The sequence below is a fragment of the Accipiter gentilis genome, chromosome 3, assembly GCF_929443795.1.
Source record: "Accipiter gentilis chromosome 3, bAccGen1.1, whole genome shotgun sequence".
Classification (NCBI taxonomy): Eukaryota; Metazoa; Chordata; class Aves; order Accipitriformes; family Accipitridae; genus Astur; species Astur gentilis.
In genome coordinates, this window is record NC_064882.1 from 46499591 (window position 1) to 46522710 (window position 23120).

General features: G+C 40.9%; 1 protein-coding gene across 3 annotated transcripts in view; it reads left to right on the forward strand.

Moving 5' to 3' along the window:
- The window catches only part of ATRN (attractin), a 154215-nt gene that overhangs the window by 42565 nt on the left and 88530 nt on the right, over positions 1-23120 (forward strand). For all 3 annotated transcript variants that reach the window (XR_007504779.1, XR_007504780.1, XM_049792702.1), the window contains exons 4-12: positions 4618-4746; positions 6791-6996; positions 8834-9002; positions 10360-10450; positions 12515-12758; positions 14270-14453; positions 16471-16625; positions 21203-21287; positions 22880-23100. Coding sequence is in view for 1 of the 3 variants with exons in the window: in XM_049792702.1 (XP_049648659.1) it covers positions 4618-4746; positions 6791-6996; positions 8834-9002; positions 10360-10450; positions 12515-12758; positions 14270-14453; positions 16471-16625; positions 21203-21287; positions 22880-23100 (1484 nt within the window). In the remaining 2 variants the exon portion in view is untranslated. The remainder of the gene's footprint in view (positions 1-4617; positions 4747-6790; positions 6997-8833; positions 9003-10359; positions 10451-12514; positions 12759-14269; positions 14454-16470; positions 16626-21202; positions 21288-22879; positions 23101-23120) is intronic.

Here is a 23120-nt window from a genome sequence, read left to right on the forward strand (position 1 = left end):
CACCGGTGACATAATCATTAAAAATTACTGAATGGCTCATGAGACACATCTTAATATCTTTATGGTTTGTCCTTAAGTTCTGCCATCTCCAGAAGGAAGAGGTGAGGAGGTTTTGGGGCAAGTCCCCTTGATCCGGAGGGCTCTGCGGGCAGGCAGGATTGCCCCGTCCTGGTGCTGCAGCAGCTGGGTCTGTCTGTAGTGCAAGATGGTTTCAAGAAAAGTTGTACTTTGGGGTGTTGCCAGCTCTCAGTAATGAGTTGTTTATTTTTTTCATTTTTTTTTTTTTTTTTTTAAAGCGTCATTGTAATTGCTTTTTCTTCAAAATCCCATGTTTGGGATTCATCTGGTTGCACAAGAACTGTAGCTTTTCCTTTAAGAAAAGAAATCAGAGATGTCTCCTTATTTTCCCTCCCCCCTTTTTTTATTTTTTGGCACAGATTCACTTTTAGTCTTTTGTAATTTCTGGTTTTGGTTTGTTTGTTTTTACTTTTGTAGTTGTGAGTATAGGTGAGGTGCGTGGACTGTTTTTTAATAAGGGAGAAATGGTGTCATTTTGCATACATGTGTGTCCAGGTGGATCAAAGCATTTAAAAATTAGGAGAAGAGAATTGTTTTGCATTGCATTTCGATAGAGTGAGAAGCCAATGTACTCCTGATTTTTCAGTATCACCTTTGTCCTTTTACTTCTGTGATCTGTACTCTGTATTTTCACCCTTTCGTGGCTCCTGTCTTCTTCCTTTTTGACTTGTTTTCTGCTCAGTAGAGCTTCTGACGCTTTTGATCTCTGCCACGCTGGCAGGTTGTGTCTCAGGAGAAAAGCATCACCATGATGCTTGCATAGCAAATCAAGGAAAAGTAATAGAGGAGATGCCCTCTGTTTTGAATAATACCCATTTTTCTATGGTGTAGGGGAGAGAGCAAGGCAGGCAGCGTGTGCAGGGCAATAGAGAAGTTGGGTCTCCTGGATATTGTTTTTCACTCTGCCAATGACTCTACAAATCCAGCACACAGAAAATAGAAGTTCTTTCAGGGCAAAACAGAGGTTTGCCTTTCAAGGTCTTAGAAACAGTGTCATTGGACAGCTTAGCGGAGTAGGAGTATTTATTTGCTTTGGAGTAGTGATGATTGTGAAATGTTTTGAAACCTTATTTAAAAAAAAAATAGAAACGGCACATTGTAAAATAGGCTAATCTTGGCCAGAGTCTAGTCTCTGAGAGATTTTTGGATTGTAGTTTATAGGAAGTTTTGCACAATCCTTTATTATTCTCATTCTATTGGATTTTTATTTTTTTTTTTTCATGGCAGGTAATGTAAATTCTGTTTGTGGTGGTTTATTCAAAACAATGCTGTGCACACACTAACTTATTCTCCCCTTTCAACGTTCAACCTTTCAAGGACCTGATCTTTTTTGTTCTGTTGTGTTCTCTTCATGGCTTTCTCTGAAAGAAATGACAATCTGTTAAGTTTCATCAGGCTGTTATAAACTTCTGTAGGTGGGATAATGTCCTCTTTAGTGTATTTACATACGAGTCATCAGAAAAAGATGGAAAGAAAGGAGCAAACTGAAGATGTGGTGAGAGCATCTGCTACGGAGGTGCCAGCGTTCTTCCCAAACAAATCCCCAAATCAAGATTTCGAAGCGAAAACAAATTAATTGTCCTGTGCTGGTCCTTTCATTAGGAAAGGTTATGGGGCGGGGACTCCTGTCTTTTCTCACTACCACTATTCACTCTCTACTTTTATTCTTTGCTGCTGTTATTCTCCCCTCTCCAGGGTCTTCCAGTTAGGTTGCCTTGTAATAACTAATGGTAAGTGCTACAAGAATAAGACTGAAGAAGAATAAACCAGAACAAAAGAATTTTCTGTTGTCCCTGGGCTGTAATTTGCCTTACCCTGAATTATATTCAGATGCCTGTTTTCCTGTGGCAGAGACGTACTGTCCTACAGTTTGCATTACAAAGGAGAACTATGAACCAAATATCAAGGAGAAGTTTATTAGACCTTTTTGTTCTTCGGTGTTGTGGGAGACGGTCTTTTGGGAGAGATGATCTTCAGATCAGAAGTCTCAAATTTTAGAATGAAACAGGCACTTCTTAGACATGGAGAAAAAGGCAGCGAATTTTGTCTTTTGATCCTATATCCTTGAGATCTGAAAGAGGAAAAAATAATTGGCTTTCTCACAAGGAACTATTTATTGAGCTAGATATCTGCAAATGTGCTGGAGCTGTTTAGCCAAAACGTGAGATCAGGTTACTGCCTTTTTATGGCATGTTGGTAAAATGAACGATAGCTTTTTGTCTGCAATAAGACGTGTTGTACAAGAAGGGCCGTTGTACAGTTTCCAGACTTATTCCGCTGTAGGTAACGTGTTCATATGTTACTTCTAGTGCAAACAGCCCCAACTTCTATAGCAAAAGTTGTTGGAAAGACTCACTGGGTGTCTGTGTTCTTCTTCGACCACACCATTGTATTGTATTGCAGGGACAGAAAAATTCAGGTCACAAAAAAGTGCTTTACAGTCGATGTGAATGGGTTGCTGTGGATAGCTGTGAGTGTTTTCCTTGGGTCTAGAAACTCATTTATGCTGTCCTGGGGAACTCTCTTCAAATGCATTTGCTTTCTGTTCTGCATAGATCTGAAAAGAGGAAAAGTAAGTTCTTTTCAGGGGGAAAAATTCTTTTCATTGTTGCTTTTTAGTCGGTGGTGCCCTTGGATATTCAGAAGTCGCAGAGCACGGAATTAGGCTCGGCTGCTTTCCCAGGAGAGCTGCCGCCTGCCTGCAGCCCCGGAGCGGCCGGAGCCGCCTTCGGTTCCCCTTCCGACACGCTCTGCTCGGCGCTTTGGAGTCTCTCCTCTTCAAAAAGCTGCGACTTAGCCTTTGAAAATAGGGCTGAGGCTGGGGGAAGGATGGTTCTGTACAAGAAAATAACAGCTGCCTATGAACAGGTGGTGGCAGACAATGCAATTTGGTTAGATAGAGGCTTTTAAAAAAATAAATTCGATAGACTTCAAATTTATGCTTGCTCTTATGTCTTTTGTATGAGGGAGGAACTGACTTTTGTTGTTGTCAGACTTCTCTTAAAAGAATAAACATTCTCTTTCAGATACAAACTATTTTGTGCAATAGGTAAATAGGTAGTAGTTACTCTTTTCGTGAGACATTTAGTCTCCTCACCAGCTTACTCCAATTATTTTGGCAAACCATTCTATAAATCTATACTGTGTCCAGTCTCGAATACTGTAAATAGTCTTGCCCACCACGCTTGCTTCTCTCCGCTAACCCTAGAAAACTAAAAGGCTGGAGGATCTTGCAGAACATGGAAGGGTGTAGAGAAACAGCCAGAGGCGACCAGAAGTGCAAACCAGTGAATGAGTTGGGAATAGTGAGTGTGACAACCTTTTAGGACAAAAAAAGACAACAAATGCAGATGTGGTAAGTCAGGTGGAACTTTATAAAAGAGTGGATGGCAGGAAGATGGTGAATAAGGGTTTTTGTACTTATTTCTCTAAGAGGAAAAGCCCAGCAGGCAGTGGTGGATGATCAGGCAGCAGATGTAAAGCGAGTGTACAAAGTCCTTTCTCTACCATTGCAGAGTTAAACTGTTATCCTCCCTGCTGAGGATTTTCCAGGTGAAAAGGGTATAAATGGTTGAGAAAGGAATTGGATAGGATAGAAGCATGGGTGAATGGTTTATTTAAATGCGCCGACTTGGGTGTGTTCTCCAGGTAAAAGCACCTGAACTGTGGGTTTCTGGAAGCAGGATAATACGTCGCCAGAATGCTCTGTATTTGCTTTAGTTGTCACAGTCCTTCCCAAGCATTTGCTGTAGCCCATAGTCAGGAGGAGATACGGGGCTTGGCAGACCTTTAGTTTGGCTTGGTACAGCAGGTTTTATGCTTTTTGGGACACGCTAATTTCTGTTTTCAAATATGCCACCTTGTTTTAGGAATGGGTCCTGTTTAAATCATGGCAGAATTATAAGAGAGGGAAAGTAGGTTTTTGGTAAAAATAACTGGAATTCTAGACAGCATCAGATTTTCTCGGGTTAAACGCTTTTAATATACATTTCTCTTTCCGAAGAGCCAAGTTGATTACTTCAGGATTTTCTGTTTGTCTTCCTTTCTGCCACCGTTCCTTCTTGTAGACCAAAGTCATGCATATTGAGGGCAGCAGCAATGCTACTCTCGATAGCCGCAGTATCCTGATTTGTCTGCACTTCTTGGTCAGTAACATGGACACTGTATTGCAGATAATTAAGCCAAGCAAGAGGACTTAATAAACGGATCCCTGAAGAGTGTGGTTTTATCTTTCTGAGAGGGTCTTGAGGGTTCTTACGCTGTTGAGAATGGGGTTGTTCTGAGGGTTGGTTGAGTGTGCATACTCACCATGCAGAGACATTTTCTTTTGAATATTTAAGGAGTTCTGTTGAAGAAAAACAATCTGATAACGCTGGTCTGTGAATATTGTTACTTTACGCAAATTCATTATACTTCAAATAAATGCAAATAAATGCCTTGATTTTCAATTATCTTATTAATACTGATGCATTTACTATTGTTGTTTTGCTCCCTTTTATTTAACTTCTAACAATGGTTTTTTTTTCTTTTCTTTTCCAGTGGTCTTATTGTTCCTGAGAAAGATAGCAATGAAACAGTACCAGAAGTTGTAGCTACTTCTGGATATGCCCTTCTGCATTTCTTTAGCGATGCTGCCTATAATTTAACAGGGTTTAACATCACATATAAGTAAGTAGTACCACTCCAAAGTGATGTTGCAGGTTGAGCAAAAGGAGTTTTCCTCTTTTCTCAATTTTGTCTTGAAATAAGCAATTGCCATAAGCATGTAATTATGAGTAGATACTTGAATTTAGATTTTTATCTTTATTATACCCTTGCAACAGCTAATAACTGTAATGTGCTCAACATTTAACTTCAGTTGTCAATTGTAAGCGTGGGCAAATATTTGCTCAAAAAGACATCATATTATTTTATTTTTATGTTACTAGATTTATTTGATCATATTCAGTCAACCAGAACTGATGTATTTCGTGCGTGTGTGTGCTCTTACGTGTTCCGCAGAGATACTTCTGTACAAACACGCTTTTGAATAAGCACACTCGTTTCACTTGGGACACTGGCCTGTACCTACTGTTGAGGATCCTCAAGCAGTTTTCTTGGGGATGCTCTTTCTTACTCAGTCCTGCGATTGAGTCGCTTAATCTGGGTCCTTTATAGTCTGGAATGGTTTTATTGTATTCTTTCATTTGTATTTTAAGTATTATAGGTGGGTGCTTTCTGTTCACTAACAGATATTTAGCCCTCATTGGTGAGCTTTTTAAAAATAATTCTAGGGTATTCCCTAATTCATGGACTGTTTTTAGAAAGGTTTTGTTTTGTTGTAAATGACCCCATTGTGGACATACTAGCAGATAGGAAATTTCTTGCTTCTGGTGGGGATCATGGGCTTTGAATTTTTTCCTCCTACAGGTAGAAATTATGTTTGTGCTGCACTGGGAGATTCTAATTTGGGTGTACCTTGTGGAAGTTTTCACCTCTCTTTCAAAAAAAATCAGCTGAAAATTCTTGGTCACAACTGACTTGTTGCAAAAATTGAGTTTTCCTTAAAATGAGGTGCTTAGTTTTTCAATACCAGTCTTGGTGCTTTCATCCTTATTAAGCACTTAAATATGCAGTGGATTCTTTGAAAAACGCAGAACATGCAGCACCCCTTGAAAGTTCCAGAAGAAAATGAGGAACCTTTGCAAAGTTACTTGAAACCTAGCAGCTGAGGCAGTAGCATTTTGAAAGTCTGGCTGATACCATAAACCATGACACCATCTACCGCCAGCTGTCCGTATTGCACCATTGCCATACAAGGGAGACCTGCTCTTAAAGAATAACTTGCTGGTTTTAAGTTCCTTTGAGATATTTTAATATTTCTGTAACTCTTCATTTTCTTGATCGTTTCAAACGGTTTTCAAGTACTGGTTTGTGTTGTGTTTCTTCTGCGTGTTCTGGTCTTTAGGTTTCCTCCTAACGTTTTTGCAGAGAATAGATAAAAGGGTGTATTTATTTCTTTTCAGTTTATCAGTCTTTATAGTTACTACTGGACACAGATACTCGACAAACACTTGTCAAATGACAGTCTTGGAGGCAGTGACTCCTCCTGTCGCATGACAGGGAGAATGTTGGGTAGTAATGTCCTTCTGTGAGTTATACTGGTTGATACACTGGGGAAAAAACTGGAATTTGGAAATGAATAGGGTCTCTGAATTAGGATCTTCACCAAGGACGTATCTGGTTTTGTCTCAGCTATGTTGCAGATATTATAGAATCAGAACTTATTCAAAACAGGCACATCTTTGGCTTGGGATTCATCTCAAGTGTGTTCCTCTGGTAAGCAGATCCCAGAATAGCACGTAATTGTGAGTAGTTTAAGTATAAATTGCACAGACACCACAAAAGCCTTAAGCACTGATTAAATTCTTCACTTACTGTGGGGCGTTTTGAGGCAATTCATTTGCATTACAAATGGCGAAAAACCATACTGATAATTTTTCAGAGGAGTTCTAAATTTAACTCATTAAGTGAGGCAGCTCTGTAGATGGTAGGCAACAAATCTCTACAGGTCTGTCACATCAGATTCTGGATGAGCAGCTCTTGTTGGCTTGTCTGTTAACAAACAGCTGTATTAACTTTTGTTCAACTTTACTCTTGTATTCCTTAATAAGAGGTACGGCTTGGGAATCTGTTTCATTACTGACGGACCTTCTTTCCCTGATGTTTGCAGTTTCAATATGTGTCCCAATAATTGCTCCGGCCGAGGAGAGTGCAAACTCAATAACAGCGGCAATGCTCTTGAATGTGAATGTGCCAAATATTGGAAGGGAGAAGCCTGTGATATTCCGTACTGCACAGATGATTGTGGGGCACCCGAGAGAGGACACTGCAACTTTAATGATACTAAAGCATGTGTGTGCTCTGCAGGCTGGCAAGGTAAGTCTCCTGATTAATACAGAGAAGCTCTTGGATGCCTTTTCTATGTATGGCTCTTGCAGTTTAATTGGGAGTATTTGAGAATGTTCTCCGTGGCAAGCACTGGCATTTTGACTAGGAACGGAGTATCTGCCTTTTTATATCAAAAGATCACACTGCATTTGTAACAAATGCTTTTAAAAGCAACTATGCTACCATACAAAGCAGTACCAATCTCTTGTGTGCAGGCATCAGATAAAAACTATAAGCGTCGTTCCTGTACACTTAAAGCAAATTTGAGCCTCGTGGCAGTAGTTAACCTGTTTGAACACACACAATGCCTTGTTCTTCTGTCCAGCTGTGCTGGTCAGCCGTGTCAGGCTTGGCAACAGTTTGGACCAAACATGCCTGTTTCCTTTACAAAGATACACTGACGTGGAAGAATTAGTCTCATGAAATACAGCCAGCTACAGCACTGGCAGCACCTGCTACCGCTACTTAGCTATGCCGCGAAACCAGACGTTATGTTAGGCGCTGTGGAAAGAATCCAAAATGAGTATCCCAAGGAGAATGCACCCAGTACTGAGGTTAGCACGTCTCCTTCTCAGATAGAAGACCAGGCACAGGTAATATGCTTCAGGGCTGGAAGAACATATCCCCTTATGCCGTGCAGTCTGGTTGTACGCTGATAACAAAGGTGGGCTTATGGTTGTTCAATTTTTAGCCTACCCGTTTTTTCCTTGTCTTTCATTTCTGTAGCAGGTTAGTGTGTAAGGGGAAGAAAAAAAACCCCAAACCAAAACAACCCACCAAAAAAAAAGCCCTAAAACAAACCGTAGCAGAATGAGAAGCAAGCTGCTCTCCCCTTTCGTATTCTGAAGCTTGTTTACACCTGGATATGGTCACTCTACCTCAGAAATCAGGAGTTTTTCAAGGGCGATAAGTCTGCTTTCCTGAACTGGAGATTATTACTGGTAGAAACTCGGCAAGAATGAGCAGATGCTGTCTCTTACCGTCAAACCCACAACTCTGTTACACGGTGATTCACTTCTATGACTGCCTAAAGGCTGTCCTGCTAAACCCCTTCCATTTTCAAGGCCTGAGCCTTTCGGCAGGTCCTGTGCTCTCTGCTGTCTGTAGTAACCCTGTGCGGGTGGATGGCTGTCGCTGAGAAGCAGGGAGAGCACCCGTGTGGCTGTTGACTTTGCTGAGACCTTGCTGTTCCTCTTCTGCCATGCCACGGGGAGCTGCGAAGAGAAGGCTGGCAGTGAAGAAGTTGATTTAAGAGCAGCAGAAATATAAAAAACCAAGTGAACAATTGGCAAAAATGTATTGCTGGGAAGGAGAGGACTGAAAAGAGGGAAAGATAGCCATAGACCCTTGATTTTTTTTTTTTATTATTATTTATTTATTTTTTTTTTTTTTTTTATGGCATGGTGCTGAGCAGGTCTCCTGAAGCTTTCATTGTGTTAGGGCTTCTGTGGGCACATGGTAGCTAGAGAAGTGCTGGAAGACACCCTGTTAGCGTGGAGTGGGAAGGGGTCTGCGCCATGCGCCCCTGTAATCACAGTGGGGGAGAGCAGAGCACTGTCTGCTTTGCATCACTGATTTGTCTAGTCTGGAACTGCTTTTTAGTTTTGTAAACAAATTTAGGTTTGAAGTATGTGGTTACAGTTGGGAGATCACGTACCAGGTCCATCACAGATTGCTGGTGTGGGCAAGGAAATGAGGATCGCAGCTTTTACCTGTTACCTGGCCATGCACCATCTTTGTCACCTGTGGTGCAGGGTATTGACCTGTAGCTGAAATACAGACTTTGGAAACAATGAAGTTAATTTTTAAACCTTATTTTTCCCAGGTCCTGGCTGTTCAATTCCTGCTCCTGCAAACCAGTCGTTTTGGACCCGGGAGGAATACTCTCTTCCAAAACTTCCTAGAGCATCTCACAAAACCATAATCCATGACAATAAAATGTGGATCGTTGGAGGCTATGTCTTCAATCATTCTGACTCTCAGAAGGTTTTAGCGTGAGTATAAACCTAGATAATGAAGTCGAAGTAGAGGAACTTAGATTTGAGACTTATTTTTAGAAAATGCCATCCGACATGCTGTGCTTTGACCTACGCTCCATCTCCAAGGGAAAACAGCAGTAATAAAAATCTAGACTCGTGTTTGAGAGGTGGGAAAATACTGTTAAGGGGTGCTAAATTTTGAGAAGAAAAAGCAAAAGGTTCCTGATATTCAGTGAGGTTTTGATTCATCTGCTTCTGACAGCATTTAACTACTTACTACATATTTCTAGGCTAGCTTCGAAGTTATATCTGACCTCGTATTCAAAGAGGGTAGTTTTGCTTCTGTTATTAGCCCTTCCTTATATCTGTGTGACTTCAGAGTGTTTGGCTTCTTAATTAATATGTACTGATTACTGTACATGTTTATGCATAGTGGATGGGATACTAAACAGGGAGTGGCATTTAGGATGATGACATTTATGCAGTTAGTTGAGGAGATCTAATAGTAACTAAGATACTAAATAGTAATTGTGTACCTCACGGAAACCCCCCATAAAAAACATGTCAGGCCTCCTCTTGAGCTTGGTGGTATTTGGGCAAATTTAGGTAAAAGCTGGATTTCTTCCCAGGGATACCTGCATACCTCACTTTCATGGAGCCTAAGTGAGAGCTGTGTGCTCTGCATGCACATCCAGAGGTAATAGTTCTTGTAGGGGAAATTAAAGAGGAGCTGAAAATACACTTAGTTGTCAAATAGTTGCTCATTACATCCACAATTTACTCTTTCAAAGTCATGCCTGATTTTTCAACGGATACCCTGTGGCTTCATTGAACACTTTCTCAGAGATTATTTTATCTCAGAAGGCTGTAAGCCTGGCAAGTATAGTTCATTCTTTTATCTAAAAAGCCACAGGCCATCTTCAGGGCTAAGGGTTTATTTCGTTTCAAGTTCACAGAAAAAACACGTTTGAATGACAAAGACATAATTAAAAAATGCCTTTTAAACACTGGCAGGTTTTGGGTTTTTTTCCATCAAATAGTTGGAACTTAGCGTAAAGTTTTTCTGCTCTTTTGGGTAGATCGTGTGGTGTAAGTTGTCATAGCTTAATAGACAATGCATTAGCTCTTGGTTTTGCATGGAAAAGATGACTCATGGTAAAGCAAATCAATATGTGGACATTAAGTAACAGAGCAGGCTTGACTGGATTTTTTTAATCCATAAGTAGTCTGTGAGTGCTTTGTGCATGCTCAGATCTTGGTAGGACTTTTGTTAAATAAAATAATTTCCCACAAATCCTGGAAAGGATGAGCAATAATTTTCTTGACTGTATTATCCACTTCTCAGATAATTAAATCAATTTTTATTATACAGGTATGATCTTATTTCTGAAGAGTGGCTTCCACTGGACAATACTGTGAACTCCGTAGAGATGAGATATGGTCATTCGTTGGCACTACATAAGGTAAGTTCAGTGCTGCAGACTTACCTCCTGGCTGATTTCCCCTTCTCACCTCCCCCCGCCCAAGCCGTTTCACAGATCAGTCTTGTTTTGGGAGAAGCATTTCTCCTTCAAAGGCTTGTCCATGGTTAGCCGAGTCTGTGTACTTGTATTCCAGAGAATCCTTGGACTGGTATCCTAGGAAGTCCGTAGTGCCTTTGCTTGTGTTCCTTCTTTGCTCTTTTCTCAGAGATTTTTAAGGCTGACTGAGGTCAATGAGTCCATTATTTCCTTCTTACTGTCTGCGATTGCAAAACATGCCTGATGGCTAGAGTTTGCTGGAGTTCAGCTGGTTCCCCAACTGCCTTTTGTGTAGACCACGTAAATATTTTCATGACCTCTGTTGTCCAAGGCAGGAAAGCAGAGCTGGTGAACTAGGGATTTTTGGAGCCTGCTCTGCTTCTGCAGTAGACTCGTGATTCTATTCTTCTGGCACCTGAAATGGCAAGCGGATTCGACTTTTTCTTAACTCATTTCTCACGTTAGAGCAGAATGGCAAAGTCTTTGAAAAGGAAATGAGCTAATCCTTTACTGACCTTTGGTTTTGGAATGTTAATTAGCTCATCATGGTGCAAGCCTGTATAAAGCATAATTATAAACACTCAAACTCCACACAGCACTGTTCACAAACAGAACGCTTGAAGAACCTGAGAAGGATGGAGATTTGTGCCCGTGAGGGCTCCATGCACATTCTGCAAATAACTGTTCAGAAGTAGGGTGTGATCCAAAAGAAAGATTGCATCCAGAGAAGGGCAATGAAGCTGGTGAAGGGTCTAGAGGACAAGTCTCATGAGGAGCAGCTGAGGGAACTGGGGTTGTTTAGTCTGGAGAAAAAAAGGAGGCTGAGGGGAGACTTTATAGCTCTCTACAACTACCTGAAAGCAGGTTGTTGCAAGGTGGGAGTCGGTCTCTTCTCCCAAGTAACAAGTGATAGGACGAGAGGAAAAGGCCTCAAGTTGCACCAGGGGAGGTTTACATTGGATATTAAGAAAAATTTCTTCACTGAAAGGGTTGTCAAGCATTGGAACAGGCTGCCCAGGGAAGTGGTGGAGTCACCATCCCTGGAGGTATTTAAAAGATGTGTAGATGTGGTGCGTGGGGACAGGGTTTAGTGGTGGGCTTGGCAGTGTTAGGTTAACGGTTGGACTTGATGATCTTAAGGGTCTTTTCCAACCTAAACGATTCTCTGATTCTGTGATAGATGGGTTTACCATCAGTGATGGGCAGTGGTTCTGCCCAAGAAGCACCAGCTATAGTAGAGAATTTCCCTTTCCGAGGTTACCACCTTGTCAGCAGGGAAACAGGGCTCCACTGCACGCTTTGGTCGATTCATGACTGACTCCGAGGTCCTCATTTTTTGTCAGTACGTTAACTTGGAAGACAAAGCTTTTGGTGTACAGACACAGAGGAGTTTCTATCATAGCTGCCTTTCTTCCCAGCGATCTTCTGCTGATTGCATTTGTAAGCTATGGGAGGGATTCAGCTTGCTTATTAAGTCACCTGACTTCAGGTGCCTAACTTTGGGTGCTTTTGGGAGCCTCTGAGCTTTGTTTATAGTGAAAACAGACCTAGTCAGTACAGGTAGTGAAATCTCGAGAGCAAGTCAGCTCACCCAAAAGTAGGCCCAAATTCTCTGCTTTTGATCAGTTGAATTATTCTCCAGGCTCTGCTATATTTTACATATATATACTTAGACACTCAGTTAGCATACAGGCACCTAAATTTTGATGTCTGTCTCCGTCTCCTGAAGGTCAGTCCTGCCCCACGCACCCCTTGCCCTCTGTACCTTGATGTAGGAAGAACTGTGTGTGTTGAAGGTATTCGGACATTACAGGCTTGGGTACAAACCTTGGCAGTCGTGTTTGCTTTCATATCAAACGTGCCTGGTGAAGGAGATATGTTTCTCCTTGAGAGAGGAGAAAAACTTAGGCTGCGAGAAGATAAAATATAACAACTTCGTCGCTTACATATTGGCTGTTTTCTAAATGCCAAACTCGTTAGCCTCATTTTAAATCTAATTTGTTTCAGGATGATATATACATGTATGGTGGAAAAATAGATGCGACGGGGAATGTGACCAGCCAGCTGTGGGTGTTCCACATTCCCACCCAGACCTGGGCTCAAGTGACACCGAAAGCCAAGGAGCAGTACGCTGTTGTTGGCCACTCGGCGCACATCGTCACCCTGCAGGACGACAGCGCCGTCATGCTTGTCATCTTTGGGCACTGCCCTCTTTATGGGTACATCAGCAATGTCCAGGAATACAACCTGGGTGAGTGGGGCCCTACCTACTATTTGCTTCAATTTTAACAGTTGGTTTGAAAATTATTTAAGTGATTCATATTCAGGTAGCAAAATCAAGACAGATCTATTTTCCTTCTATTTGTATTTATGAGAAGTTCAATCTAACTTCCAGTGTTTGTGTAACACAAACAGTGAGCAGGCAGCCACGTGCCTCCAGCTTTGTACAGCTTGTTAACGTCCCAAAGACAAAAGCTGTAATTGAGAGACAAAGCGTGGTAACTGTGGGACAATTTAGATTAATTTTCCTCTCTTCCTCTGACAAAGGAAACACTTTTGAGATTATTTTTGTATCCTGCAAATACGAGAATGGCTGTAACAATTCAGACCAAGTATCTGCTTAACCTGATACCCATGTCTGCAGTAGCGAATGCTTAGGGGAACAGGCAGTGACTTTCTGGACTCCTGTATCTTTGATATGATCCGATTCCCATATCTCCGGGAATAGTCCAAACTCTGATTTTAGGATCCAGAGACTTCTAGTATCACCAGTGGAGAAGCGTAGGAAGCTCTCCAGATGAACTGAACTTGTACCTAAGTTAGCTGCTCTGAAATGGTTCTCTGGAGGCATGCCCCTTGCTCCACTGACAAGGTAGAGAACGTAGTTAAGGAGAGGAAGTTCACAACGTGAACGTGCTGGTTATTGTCAGAAATAGTGGCCCTATCTGCGCGTTCAACCTGTTATCCTCATGCTTCAGTCATCCTGATCCAGAGGACCTACTGGAGCCTGCCCTGGTTTGCTGGTGTCCACATGAGCGAGCTTTCTTCCTCTAGAAAGCTAACGAAACCAGGATGTGTGGGGCAGTGACTTGTTTTCCTACTGTTCTATTTCTCCCGTGTGTGATCTGGCAGACTATACAGCTCCTTTGCCTTTTGTGTGCCTGATTTGTCCTGGAGTTAGGAAGCCTGTGTAGGGTTTCATTCTGCACTTGCTACAGAGAATTGGCATGTAATTTGGCATTTTTGTTTCAGTTGACATTATATTATGTCTAGAGTGCTTCAAACCAATGTTTTTTTAGCGAGTGAGATATAGGACCATTAATCACGTATTATTTTTTAACTGCAGTGTTCTTCATACTCATACTTAACTTGGCTTCAGTGCTGTCTGACTTGAGATATATTTATATATATAAAATAAAAGTGCTCTTGGGTGCCATTCCAAATCAAGTCATGGTGCTGGCATTTTCATGTCATTGAAATGCAATATATTATTTCTGTACTTTTTTTATCTTTCACTTAGCTTGTCTGCAAAATGTAATAAATGACTGTAGAATGGATATTTCTGGTCTAATTAAAAATACTTGACAATACTTCTTGACAATAAACTCCTTCAAGGAGAATATTTTTGAATATGAAGTCATAGAGACAGTGTCTAGATCTGAGTCAAAGCAAACCCAATTTGTTTCACCACCAGATTTATTGATAAGTTATTAATGGAGATAAATTAACCATGTTCTCTCACTCACATTTTTCATTTCTCAGCCACAAATACATGGAACATTTTACAGACGAGTGGAGCTTTGGTGCAAGGAGGGTATGGTCACAGTAGTGTTTACGATCCAAATACAAGATCAATTTATATCCATGGAGGTTATAAAGCATTCAGTGCCAACAAATACAGGCTAGCGGATGACTTGTACAAATATGAAGTTAATTCCCGTATGTGGTAAGTACTCTTCTTTCTCTATACCACCCTGTCTATTTTTGTTTCTATTGGACAAGAGGATGGGGTGTTTTATAAGGCTCCAGTAGGACATAGTTACCTGCATTCAGGATAGATAGTATGCTCTTGTATCTGTTATTTTTATGTCCATTTATGAATGGAGAATCATATAATCACAGATCATCAAGCCTGTGAACGAGCCAAGAAATCCATTTTAATCTATTGTTGTATTAAAGCTGAAAAGAAAAATAGTTGATGGGTTTTTCTTGCCAGCAGTACAGACTGTGCATATGAGTGCAGTTACTGCAGTCAAGTGAGTGATAATTCATTCTGCAGTTAAGACTGCAAAAGAATTTCTATTATAACCCCATTTTATTCTGGCTCTGTAACTGCTTGAAACGTTCATTTCTGAAGCTGAAATCTTCTGTGATTTGTTTCTGCCCAAAGGTGACTTTTATTAAAAAGCTATAGCAAAACTTCACAACTTTGAGCTATAGAGCTGAAACGCATTTTCCTCAATTTTTTTGTTCCTTAAAGTTGTTTTTAAAGACCCCTGACAAAAAAGACTGATCTTTTGAATTAACACATGTAAATTTGAGTCACCATATCCCTTTTTTTTGAGAGTTTAAAATAGCTTGTATTTCTGCAACAACTGTTTATGAGTCTATATTCACAAGTAACGTTAACTCGTGACTAATTTCCAAAAACCTTCCTTCCTGCTCTGTTGTATAGGCAGTCATAACCACGCTTCCTTTCTTGGCTTATTTGATCCTCCACTTCAGCCACGGAGTGGGCAAATCCAGCTGAATAGGCAGAAAATGTCCACAAATGTGACAATATTCTTCCAAACTGCTGCAGCACCAACTTCCTTGCGTCGCGTTTATTTTGTCAGTCTCAAGAGGACTCTCGGAACAGGCGAGCAGTCACCTTGCAGCGAGGCGTGGAGGAGTGTCTGCCCCTCTATCTAGACCTTTTTTTGGTGTCGTTGACTCCTTTTTTTTAATTCTTCAGTAATTTAGGTCCTCTCTCCCACTTGTGACTTCATGGAGGGGCAAAAAAGCAGTGCCCCCCCGGTCTTTATTTTTGGCAAGTGTGTTTCTCCCCACGTTCTCTCCGGTGTTTCGACTGGCAGCTTCAGTCTGACCCTGTAGCCATGGCAGGGACAGAATAATGCTCAGAAAACCCTTGTGTGCTGCGATACCGCTGCTCGGGCATTCGGAACAGGTCCCTGGTCCAGGTCCTTGATATACCATTTGCTGAATATTTCCTTGTGGAAGTCTGGGCTTGGGCGCAAAGCTGCGTTCGCGATGCTGCCGTTCGCGCAGACGTGGCTTCGTCGGGATTGTCCTGCCACCCCATCCTCTCAAAATAGGGGAATTCTACAAAGGGTCACCCTTTGTGTTCCGTGCCGTTAATCGTGCTGATTAAAGGTGAGGTCAGTGGCGAGTTTGATGAATGCTTTCCATGATTTAGTCACGGATGAGGCGTTGAGTTTTGCAGGCGTTAAGCTGCAGAGCAGCTGCATAGATTTTTTTTTTTTAAATAGATTTGTTAGTTTTGAGCAAGAGATGATGCCCAGTTTGAAAGAATTCTTTAGGTTACTAAAAGTTACTATAAAAGTAGAGTTACTATAAAATATTGGAGTCCTTCCAGGCAGTGTCCGTATAAGCAGGTTTAGCTGACTATGCTCAAAAGACCAGTCAGTGTGAAAATTTGATAATCCCTAGGGAAGGAATTGATGATTTTAAGATCCATAGCTTTGGAAAGAGGCTTTAATAGATATATTTCTCCTATAAATTGGCAAGCAGATGGGAAGATGAGAGGAGGAAATTACAGGAGGAATTGAACAGTCTGGAAAGGAAGTTGTTAAATATCTCATTAGGAAAAGTAGTTCAACTAAATACCATTCCCCCCCTCCTCCCTGCACCCCTGAAACCTCCTTTCACTTGGATTTATGGCTTGTTTTGTCTTTGCCAGGTGCTAATCAGTTTCATTAATACATGTATGTTTATTTCTGAAGGACTATTCTTAAAGACAGTAAATTTTTTCGCTATTTGCACACGGCTGTGATAATGAGCGGAACCATGCTGGTGTTTGGAGGAAACACGCACAATGACACCTCCATGAGCCACGGCGCAAAGTGCTTTTCTTCAGATTTCATGGCGTATGATATTGGTAAGTTCTTGCAGAAATAATAATAAATTCTTGGATATTCAAAAAGAGCTGTCTTTGAGAAGACTAATTTACATGCTGGGTGTATTATACCAAATGCTACTAAGCATACTGCAGAAGAATGTGTAATCAGGAGAGGCTCATTTAGCTTGCTACACATTACCAAGCAAATGAGCTGGTGCAGTGATTTCTAGGCAAATACAGCAGCAGTTATTTGGTCAACAGCTTACATGCAACCTTGGGTGTTAAAAATTATTTCTTAAACAGAAAGCATATTGTTCTACCATCTCAGCCATAAAGCCATCCTGATATTTTGAGTGTGTTTTAATGTATGATTTATCAAAAATGCAGGCTGTTAGGACAGTTACAAGCGCTGGACCCTGCTGAAGCTCAACTTGTACGTTGCACGCTCTTGTTTTAACTGCAGGCTGGCTGACTAGTCTGGCTGTGCTGTTTGTAATGTCAGTGTGTTTATATGTATGTTTTATAAGCATAAATATCCCCATAAGCACTATTTAACAATAAAGCCAAACGATTCGTTTTTATTTGGAAGGACTGGATTTTGATGAGTTTGAGTAGCCAGAAGAGGGCAGCATTTATTTGTGAATTTGGAGCAGAGAGACACGCATTTAAGGAGAAGAAAAGAAAAAGAGATGAAATTATATAAAAGAAGGTGCTTGCACATCCAGATAATTCACACTGGCAAAAAAACACCATTTTGTACTCATATCACATTCTGCCTTCTGCTCTCGGAATTCCTTAAATGTGGGCTTTTGTGATTGATTCCCTGGAATAATCATGTAAACCTGAATTCTCAGAGTAGCTCTTCGCTGAGATGTCACTCCTGGTTTGTGAAAGGAATATGCAAGCAAATGAATTGCTTTCAGCCGCAGGGTCTGGTATCCTTGTGCCATTTTGCAGTCTATTACAGGGATCGTTCCCTTTTGCTTCCTGTGATTTCAAGTCGTATCCCCGTGGAATTTATTGTGTGCTCCTAACTTGCTTTATTTTGAGTTTTTTCTTGAAGAATTAAAATGGGGTATTTCAGCAGTCACGAACAGAGTTAATTTTTTTAAACTTTGATAGCAGTAATGACAGATTTTTCTTGCTACATTTTGCTGTCGTCTTGACCCGTTGAACTATTAGGCGTAAAACACAAATTGCATTACTTTGACAAAACTTGCCAATAATAATATTCATTTTGATTCAGTTTAGTTAACAGGCAGGTTCCTGCTACATGAAATAAGTGTTTTAGTCAACTTGCCCAGTCCTTGCCCGTTTTACGCTGAGAATTAGAGCTTGCATTGATTGCCCTTCACATGACAGGGAGGAGAGGGGTTCTGGTGCTCTTGGGTACCCTCATTCCTTAGGGCAGAGACTCTAAGCCTGGAAAGAGCAGGCTTTTTTTTTTTTTTCCTTCGGGGAAAAAAGACCACTTTTTCCATTCTTTTCATGGCAGGACGCCTTATGCATGATTTGCCTTATCCTGTTGGACCAGGAACACTCCCAGGAATACGTTAGGGTGCTGGCTGATCATTAGTGTCACAGCAGAAACAACTACTTGCTGGTTCTTCATGCATGATCTCTGCAGTAATTATATTGATCATGTTCATGTAGGTCTCCATGGGAATAAGCCCATATATTGTGGGGAAGCATTATAAGTGTCAAAGACCATTGTGGCTTTGCCACCATAGATGCATATGGCTATCACATCTTTAATATTTACATGCTTATCTTGTTATCTACCCCTGGATGCTCCCAAGGCTCAAGCTATCCAGGAGAAAACCAAGCAGCAAGGTCAATTGATACTGAGTGCCTTTGGAGGAGAGGCTTAGTAGTTGGCTGTCTTACTCCCTACTTTTATAGTAAGCTGTTGGGCTGATTTGCTCATTTTTAACATGTTGTTGATGAAGGCAATATCTTCGTGATCATAGTGATGGTTGGAAGACTGGAGAAAACTGAAATTAAAATGCAGTCTAAACTAAAGGCTTCAAAAACAGGTCTTCTCTTTAACCTTTGCCGTTAAAACTTATTTCTGCAGTAACTCATTTTATTTACCTTGTCAAATTTTTCTGATTTTCTCCTCAAATTTCGAAGTAATCAGACCATTTGCATTGAGTGTTGTGAGGACATATTATCTTATTTTTTGTGTGTGTGTGTGCGCGATGCAAGCAGGCGTCACTGAGGTGTGTGCTGACATATAACAGATAAGGTAGATCTGAGAATGCATTAATGCTTCTTATCCTTTTATCCTCCGCTTGACCAGGTTGGGGCATATTCAGTCCAAATTGTCCAGGTAACGGCCAGTTTTGGAAGGTTTCGGGATAGCAATCCAGCTGTCGGTGTGCATATGCATTTCTTGTTGCTTCTCAGGACGAGCTTTCAGATTGTGTTGACGTTCGGGTTGGGTGAGCACTTGGCTAGAGCAGTCTCACAGTATTTTTCCCATGTTCTGCACACCGCGACGGCTAGTTAGCACTTCCTATCCCCAAAGTTGGTGTCTCTGGCTTCTGGGGAAGAGTTTCCTGCTCTGCAGCAGTTTTGTCTCTGGGTGGAGAAATACCTTGCTCAATCCTCTACCTCCTCCTGTCGACAATTCATAGCGGCAAAGGAGCCGAGAGAGAGATTTGCAGCCCTTCCATCGCTGCACGTTCATCTCCAGGAGGGAAAAAGCAAGGGTTGTGTTTTCGGAAGGGTCACCTCCCTTGCCTATGGGGTACGTCTACAACGAGAATAGAAACTTCGCAGGCAGATTGTCTCAAAATGCGGTTACTGTCGGTTAAGTAACTGTTCTTTTTCATTTCTATATAAGCTTTAACTTTACTTTTTTTTTAAAAGCATGAAATATTCATGTAAAGGCTGTACTTGTGTAATGATCTTTTCTCCCCACAGAAAAGAAATTAAAACTCTTCTATTTACCCCATCAAAAATTCAGTTCTGATAACAGAAGGGGACTGGATGTTTTCATAGCATTTGTGTTCTATTTGAATCGTATATTTAATAAATCCTGTGCATTGTAAGGTTTAGGCTTGGCTTAACTCATAAGTCAAGGAGAATTCTTTGTAGTTTCGGAATTATTCATTTTTTCCAATACTTGATCTTCAGTTAAAGATGGGAAAGAAGCTTAGAAAGCAAAACATTCCAGGCCTTCTATTAATCTAGAAAAATATATTTCTTGGCCTCACATAACTCACAACTTGATGGATAAAAAATTGCAAATTGCTGCCCAATTTTGCTGAAGCCTCCTGGTAAAAATTGGAACCATGCATGCTTGTTTCAGGAGCGATGCTGAGCTAGGTTAAATTCCTTGAAAATTGAGCAAATGACATTTAAAAATAAACTTCAGAATCACAAATTATCAAAGTATTAAATCCAACCAGCTGGATCCTATGTCTTTTATTTATCGGCACTCCTGAGCAAAAGTTTCTGCTCGAGCAGACGTTGGGGTCAATTGTTTTACCCAACAGCTCTCCAATCAAATTTAGTAAAATATTATTAAGGTTGTTTTTCTTTGCCCTCTCAGTTTATCTACATACTAGTTTGGATTTGTGGGCTTTTTGTTTGTTTGGGTTTTTTGTTGTTGTTTTGTTTTTCAGAGGTTCAGTCCATGGCACAACAGTTTTATCTTGTTATTAAAGAATCTTCGAGTATTTGAGGGCCCTGTAGATCTTTACAGCAGATTGACTTTTCTGTCTTAATTGCATAAATTGCATGCAACTGCCTCTGGGACGTTAGCCCCCAAGGTGATCCCATTCACTTTATGAAGTTTAAGTGATATGAATTGGACTGACTTTTCCCGTTTTTGTTCCTTTGATTGCTCAGTGGGTTATATGTTTCTTAGGTTGTTTTTTTTTTTCCATGCTGCCTAAAGGAAGAAATTACCTGAGAAACAGAGTAAAAAATGAAGCAGAACTTAAAAATGTTATGCTAATAGAAAAAGATGGAATAATCTCACATTATATTAAAAGTGAAAAACAACCACAAATCCTTAAGCTACGATGAGTGAAAAATATTTTTACAAACATGGATATCTACCCTCTAGGAACATAATTGCAATGGGGAAGGAGGAAAAAAAAAAGAAGATAAGTGTCTGTTCTCAGTGATACTGGTTTGGGGCAAAACTGCAAGTAATTCACATATAAACAGATAAAAACTGAACTTGTTACACAGTGGAAAAATTCCACCAGTAAAGGAGAAAAAGCAACTCAAGCCACCGCCGTTTAATTACACGTGATTGCCAAAAATCTAATAACACCTTCTACCTAAGGCCTTGAAAGTTAACTTTTTCCTGAGCTGTTTAGGTGATGGAGCAGAGCCATTACATCCTTCCTTTCCCTTTCTGTCATACCTTGGCAGCTGGGGGGTGAAAACTAAGTCTTAAATCTCGTGAAAGAAGATAACGCAGCCTTTTTGTAAACTGTCCTGTTTCACTCGAGAGATTTGCGTTTTGGTGGTGGGTGGAATGCTATCTCTATAGTTATTAAAGTACTTTGGGATCTTTCAGGAAACCGTGTGCTACATAAGCTGAGTTATTAATTATACCGAGAAACTTTTCTGAAATGAGCTTTCTTTAATCCTAGCTTGCGATCGGTGGTCTGTTCTTCCTCGCCCGGGTCTCCATCACGACGTGAACAGGTTTGGACATTCTGCCGTGCTGTACAACAGGTAAGGTTACAAACAAGCTAGGGGGTGTTGACTCTTTTCATACCTCAGTAAATGTATACATGTACATGAGTAATATTGGGACCAGAGGGTCGAGGATCTGTTGCAGACCTCTCAAAGTTCGTAGATCTTCACTCTGATATGTCTGCAGTATCCAGCTGTCCCTATCAGCCCTTCTTCTTCATGGGACTAAACTGTTTTGGCTCACTTAATTCTTTCAAAAATTTGCTTTTTTCGTATTTCTATTCCTTTTTCATAGATATATATTTTCTATTTATTATGTATTTCATAATTCTGTAATTTCATTTATTTCGTATTTCTATTTCTCCTTTAGCTGAAGTGACAACTTTTATCTCCAAATCATACTTTCTAACTTTGTCCATGTTTCAGTTTATATAGCTTATCCTGTGTGGCTGCTCTTTACCAGTCACATGAAGTACGGTATTTAGGTGAAGTCATAGGTGAGATTTCTGCTGTTAAACATTGTATCACTGTAATGATATCTGTGCTCTCAGGTGAACATCTGTTATTGTATTTGAGTCTGTGGAACCAAGTTTGAGAAATGGTATTTCTTAGGAGTCTTTCATTCTGGTTCCTTTATCCTTTGAGATACTTTCTGTAAATCAGTAACGTTATTTAAAGCTCAGTTTAAGCCAGGCAGATAACTGTCACTGCCTTGAAAAGAAAGGTGTGCTTCTAGATACTCTTTTTGTCTCTAAAATCTCACTCACTTTCTGTTTCAGCGTATAGTGAATACCAGCGGTGCATTTGCTCCCATGAAGGACAGTTAAGCCTATGCTGTAGTTCTTTCCTAAGATAGGCTGAAAATCATATTAAAAATACTTACTATTCAACCAAAACTTTTGTTCAGTTGCATCGACTCTTCTGCGCTGTCTTTTTAAACGTGCATTTACAAACATGGATGCGCAGGGGTGGGTTGGGTGGAATTTTGAGGTAACTAATGAAATTTGATGTTTTGCCTGAAGCAGATGCGATACTAAACGCAGTTTAAAAACCCACCTTCTTCTCTCCCCCCACCCGGCCCCCAATATTACTTTGTTTTGTGTTGGGGTTTTGTTTGTTTGTTTGTTTTTCTAGTTGACACAATGACTCTTTGCTCAGTTGCCAAGAGCCGTGGAAATAACTATGGTTTTGTCACAGCGGTGTAGCAAGATGTGACAGTTTCCGAGGGCTGGTTTAATGCTGTGATACCATCTCCCCGGTTTTTAGCCTTCCTCCCTCTCTTGCCGCTGTCCTTTCCGGGAGGATCCTGCATTTCTGCGGCATTTCACGTACAGACACGTCGATCAGGTGTCACCCAGAGGTTTGGCTGGAGGGGAAGGTCGGTCCAAGACCTTGGTTTAGCTCTTGTCTCAACACCCAAGTGTTGCGATTCCCTGGCTTCTCTGAAACAGTGGAGCTTGACTGACCTTTTCTTTAGCACCTTCCTTAACCGAAAGCTCTTGATTTGGATTTATATACGCTGGAATGAAATAAAGCAATTTGCTCGCACCTTGAATCGCATTGACTTGCAGCAGCGCGTGGTTTGTAAACACGAGCACAAATGTTTCTCTCTTTATTTCCATTTTGTGTAGCACCATGTATGTGTTTGGAGGCTTCAACAGCCTCCTCCTGAGCGACATCCTGAAGTACACACCCGAGCGATGTGAAGCTTTTGACAACGAAACGGCCTGCCTGCGAGCAGGTCCTGGCATCAGATGCGTGTGGGCTACCAGCCCTCCTCGCTGCGTGCCCTGGGAAATGGCGACGGTAGAGCAGCAGCAAAAAGTCTTCGAAGACTGTCCTCCCAAGCCAGGTACGTGTCACGTTCTTTCC